A 6000-nucleotide genomic window follows, 5' to 3' on the forward strand; every position below is an offset into this window, starting at 1 on the left:
AACTTTTTTACAATTTTCTTGCTATTGTATTGCATTATCACCCAACTGAATGCATTTACAAAACAGAATAAATTCCCAGCCCGTTGTACAAACAAGAGATGCGAAAGATGTTAGGAGAGCAAATAGAAATGGTCTAAAGGTAATGCTGGGAATTATAGACCTGTAAGTCTGACTTCAGTGGTTTGTAAGATTTGCGAAACTTTGATCAAAATTAATATTATGAATTTCTTAGAGACTAATAGTCTGTTGACTAGTTTGCAGTGTAGATTCAGAAAAGGTAAATCGGGTGCTACTAATTTATTGCATTTCTACGACAAGGTTACCTTGGCTTGAGATAATAAAAAGTGTGTGGATGTTGTTTATATTGATTTTCAACAAGCTTTTGATAAGGTACAGCATGTTGCTATTCTTAGCAAATTAACTGATATAGGAATAGGAGGAAAAACTTTACTTTGGGTTAGAAATTGGCTGACTGGAAGGAAAGAAAGAGGGGAAATTATTCTAAATGAAGTGATGCTTTAAACGGGGTTCCTAAGGGTTCAGTTTTAGGGCCTCTCTTGTTTATTATTTCTATGAATGACATTAATGAGAATATTTCTGGAAGCATGAATTATTTTGCTGATGATGTAAAAGTTATGGGGATTGTAGAAAAGGAAAAACAGGTAAAACAGCTTCAAGAGGATTCAGATTATAATACTAAGTGGGCGGATAAGTGGAGTATGGTAGTTAATGTAAGATGTAGAGTGCTACACTTAGATCATGGAAATAAGCGTACAAGTTATTATTTACAGGGTTCAATCATTAGTCAGGCAGAAAATGTTGTTGATCTGAGTATCTTATTAAATCAGGACTTCAAGTTTAGTCAACAGTGCAGCATTGCAAGTAACAAAGCCAACAGAATGCATGGGTTTGTTTATCAATAGATCCATTTCAAAAAAATCTAAGAAGGTTCTTCAGCCTTTATATAGGAGTTTAGTAAGACCCCATTTGGAGTATGCTGTGCAGTTTTGGTCGCCTTATCTGAGGAAAGATATTTGTGTATAGGAAAGGGTTCAAAGAAGGGTAACTAGACTAGTAAGGGAACTTTCAGATTTAGATTATGATACTAGACTTAATAGGCGTAATATGTATAGTCTGGAGAAACGGAGAATCAGAGGGAACATGATTCAGTTGTTTAAATTTATCAAAATAAACAATGTTATTGGATTAAATTTTTGCCCCGAAAGCAGGACGAGGGGTCACTGTTTTAAGCTATTCAAATCTCAGGCTAACCTGGAAATAAGGGAAAACTATTACTTTAGTAGAGGTGTGGGCACTTAGAACAGCTTATCGGAAGAAGTGGTAATGAGCAAGGGGGTGGATAGCTTTAAGAGGGCCATTAAACTTCATTGGGGACTAATCAATTGACTAGGACAAGCCTAGCTGGGCCAAGAGTCTGTTGTGCTGGTCATCACATTTGTATTTGTATTGTGCCAAAGCTTCAGATTCCAAGGAAAGCACTATTGTGGTTCTAGTATCAAACAAGCAAATTTAGACCCTCCTTGCAAACGATCTAGAACCCTATGCATTAAAACTAGTTTGCATGGGCTCATATCTAGTACCAATCGACCTAAATCCAGAAGTTTCTCCAGATTCATGACCCTCAAGTTTTTGCCATCTGAACCAGACTGAGTTCCAGGATTCCAGAATTGCAATGGCGTTTTCATTGGAATTTGAAATTTTAACAAAGTATTGGCTCCCTGCATACATTCGACGTCTCTTTTGTCAGAATAGTATAGCAGGGAAGTGGGGATTTATTCTATGTTGTCAATGCATTCAGTTGGCTTATACTGCAATGCAATTGCAAGAAAAGGGTAGAAAAAAAGTTTAATTTGAAATGAAAAATCGTCGAATTTCTGGACTCTGCTTGCAACTTTGGACCCCGATTACAGCTGAACTAGGGCCTACGTAGTCAAACCGATTTACAAGGGTTCATATCTAGTGCGAACTGACCTAAATCCAGAATTCATTCAGATCTGTGACCCTCAAGGTCGTGCCGTTTGGTAGTTCGATAAAATGAAAAGCTTTCTGCGAACACAAATCCTAACTGGAAAATTTTCTGCAAATAATTGTTTTGACTAATTCACCCTTGAATGTAAAGAATTTTTTGCAATAACATCTAGTTTATGCTTATTTTTTTACCAACTGAAGAAAACTGCCGAAATCATCACTTTTTGCCCAATATCAATCACATGATCATTATTATTATTTTCATTTTGTAGTGAAAAAATTCAAGTAGATCTGAAATTACTCAAGTTGTTGACTAAGACAAAACATAAGCTACCTGCTTTTTACTTGAAAAATTTATGAAGATATTTGATTTTGTAAGCAAATCAACGAAAACCTCATTTGTTCAAAATTAAGCATTTCTTCAAAAATAAATATATTTTCTACGTATTATCTGTAAAAATTAATAAGGTGTGGATTATCTGCTTTTTTAATTTTTCAACACCAATGCATTGCAACTCAATTTACAGCAAGATTCACCAATAAAGACCTTTCGGTAGTCTGTAAAGTTGCTTATTTTACACAGCTTAAATTATTTTCTTACCTGATTCAGCTTGTGTAAAAAAAACAATCGTTAGCTCTTTTGTCTTGAGTCTTTGTCTTTAAGTAATTAGCATATTATAATCATGATTTCAAGAAGATTTTTTTTTAATTAATTAATTTTACACAAGAAAAAGAAGACAGAGCAAAAATGTCAGACAGGGAAATATTTGGAAGAAACAGAAATAAATTGTAACAGCCAGACTAACGTAAGTCACATTTTTGCTACTTTGCAGGAGAGCGGAAAAACTATCGCCTGGTGCATAGAGAAGATGGAGCTTGCCCTCATTTATGCTAGAAAATAATTATAAAGGTTTTTCTTTTATAGAATAACATTGTGACGACACAATGCAGAATATTTGGTACTAGTTCATCTTATCCGATAAACACAAAACAGCAAGCAAACTTTAGGATAGAACTGCAGTTGTAGGTAGTTCCTCTTAACAGTAATTCATTTCAAGAGTGTTCAAATTACAAGGTTTGACTGTTAGTAAATATATATATATATATATATATATATATATATATATTTTTTTTGGCACAAAAAAATGCTAAAATAACGCTTTTGTAGTAGCTTTTAGAGGATTTTTTATTTGGTGCAGTTGGGGTAGGAGTATGCCGCCTGGAATTATAACCAGTAACAATCCCACACAGCTACATTTTTTTTTTTTTATAGGTAGAATATGTTACCATGTGGCAAATATTTTTAGATTGTCATTTAAAAATAAGCACAAAGTTCTTATTTTTCAGCATGAGATCATGCTAAAATCACCGTTTTTAAACATCATTGTTCAGTTATGCAAAAGAAAATTTAAACTATTCAGAGCAATTTCAGTATTTTCCCAAAAGACAGACTGTATAGGTAAATGACATTTTTGTTACTTACTTCACATTAAAAACATCAATTAAACTACAGAAGAGGATTTTGGAAGTTACCTTATATATCCTACGCCAATTTCGCTTATCATGCAGCATCCGTTTCCAAAGCATACCCATTACTTCTGGAAAGTGTTCGTAGGTAAAAGTACTCTGGGCTATTTCTTGCATCAGTTGTCCAGTGGGACCCCATGCATCATCATTAGTTGCCTCTCTCACTTTTGCTTCAACTTCTGTGTAATTCATCACCACATTGGTGCTGAGAAAAAAAAATTAATTATGATACAATAATGTTCTCACAGGTGTTTTTTATCACAGCTACTTTCAGATATACATTAATTTTTCAATTTAAATGCCATGCAATATTTATCCATATCACTTTAATAATGCCATATATTGCATATATAAAAAGAAGCCAAGTATTTTCAATGTTCAGTGAAATCAATTAAAAATAATAACTATTATGCTTCTGCCTACTTGGAAAATACAGAAATTTTTATAATTTAATGCATCAAAAGTGTTTTTAGCAAAATTTAAAACAATATGTCTTGCATGTATTTTTTTTTTAATTCACCTATAAAATTTCACATAATAGACCAACAACCACTATAATGCATTTTATTCAAAAGCAACATTCCAATGAAAGACAATAAGTATTAACGAAATAATATCCAAGGTTTATTGTTACTTTTTTAGATAACCTTGCAGATTGTTTACAAAGCTGCGCAACCTAAGTGTCGAAAGACGATATCTACAGCTCAGCACAACATTAAATATGGGCAACATCAATTTAACTAAGCATGTCAACTAAACTGTACTATGTGCATTTGAAACTTTGACATTTTTGAAGAACAGTTGTTACTTGTATCGATCAATTAGCGGTGAAATACAAAATTAAAAATTGTAAGTGGCATATTATGCAACACATGTACTTTTCGGTTTCAGATTGATGGCTTCATAATTTAGTATCGGACAAAATCAAGAAAATAGCAAACAATTACTTTAAACCATACGAAACAGATATAAAATACACAAAATTATTCAGGAAAGAAATTTCTTACACTTTATCCGCAACTTCACGTAACTTCCACATGATGCGACTGGACGGAATAATAAAAATAAAGAAAAACAGGAATGAAACTGCAGCAAAAACAAATGTGTGATATGAGTTAAAATTATTATTTTTTTACAAAATAAATTACGGCTAAAACCATCGCTAGGTCACCAATTCAGACATGACACATATTGGTCAGAAAACCTGCCCACTAAACTGGAAAGGAAAATATTTGTATTGCCAAAGTAAATTGTCTGAAATCTGTAACAGAAACAGCTATTTAAATATAGAAGGCTAAGCAGCAGTGAAACATTTGATCAATTTATTTGTAATCTTCTACCACTTTTGAGTTTCCTAGTTTCTAATCTTTCAAAAGATCAGTTGATCACGAAAAAATCTATTTTTCGACATTAGATGTAGGTTGGGGCCATACGTCTTCGAATTTCGGGAACAGTCCCCACAGATTGATTTATGAAGAATGAGAAAAGATGGCTTTTCTCTGATGAGGAAAAAAAAAATCACTGATTTCAGTATCATTAACAGTGGTTAATGCAGGGAACTTAACTCTTTTCCATAGAGTGGAGGAATGGCCATGGAAAATCGGGGCCTCCGTGGCTTTGTGATAGAAGTTTCTTGCTTTTCGTATGCTGGAGGTCGTGGCTAGGAGTTCGCCCGAGGGAAAATCCCCGAACACGCTCTTTCCAGTCCCTAACTTTAAAAACAGCCTAAATGTGAACTATTATGACTTCATTTTCGGAATCTTTTTCTAAAAAAGGCGAGAACCTCTTCTTACTGTAACATCCAAAAGATGTGCAAAATTGCGATTGTAAGAATCTATAATTTAGAAATAAATCCTAGGGTCCCTTTTGAGTCTAAAATTTTTTAAAGTTTTTAGGGTTGTATCAGTTCAAAAAAAAAAAATTTACCAGGAATAACCTCCGCACTCCTTCCTTCCTCCTTATTAAGTCAGTTAAAAATGGCTTAAAATCTGAAATAGCGCCTTTAGTAGAGCTTCAACTCAACAAAGTACTGTGAGCCGCCGGGCAATAGTCGATCGACCAGAGTGGGCCATGGTTTTTGGCGGCCTTCACGACACCAAACGACAGCTATTCATTGCAACTAAATTTCTAGTAGTATCACATTGAGAGATTTATTGATAAAAAGTTGATGAAAGATATTGATATTTTACTTCTGCGAAAGAAAAAGATGATTTCACAAGTGTACCCAACTGTGTTCCCAATCTGTTTTCAAATGTGTTCCCAAGCTCAAATTTAGCAATATCTTGAGCGGGACACATTCGGAGAACATTTACGAGTTTTCCAGTTTCCAATACGTTTACTTTTTAACGGAGCACATTCCGAACACATTTTTTAGAGCCCGCACTCACGAGGAAACTGAACTATCAGAATTAGAGTGGTCCAACCGTGTTTCCAATGTGTACTGGGAATACTGTGTAGGTTGAATCGAAGGAAATTCGTGAATCG

General features: G+C 34.0%; 1 protein-coding gene across 2 annotated transcripts in view; it reads right to left on the bottom strand.

Annotated features, from left to right (window-relative positions):
* Positions 1–4745, bottom strand: part of LOC129219685 (clathrin interactor 1-like) — a 37114-nt gene extending 32369 nt beyond the window's left edge. For both annotated transcript variants that reach the window (XM_054853963.1, XM_054853962.1), the window contains exons 1-2: positions 4524–4745; positions 3523–3721 (exon numbers count right to left, since the gene is read on the bottom strand). In XM_054853963.1, the coding sequence (XP_054709938.1) occupies positions 3523–3721; positions 4524–4555 (231 nt within the window). In that variant the 5' untranslated portion in view covers positions 4556–4745. The remainder of the gene's footprint in view (positions 1–3522; positions 3722–4523) is intronic.
* Positions 4746–6000: the final 1255 nt, after the last annotated feature.

The sequence above is a fragment of the Uloborus diversus genome, chromosome 4 (assembly GCF_026930045.1).
Source record: "Uloborus diversus isolate 005 chromosome 4, Udiv.v.3.1, whole genome shotgun sequence".
Taxonomy (NCBI): domain Eukaryota; kingdom Metazoa; phylum Arthropoda; class Arachnida; order Araneae; family Uloboridae; genus Uloborus; species Uloborus diversus.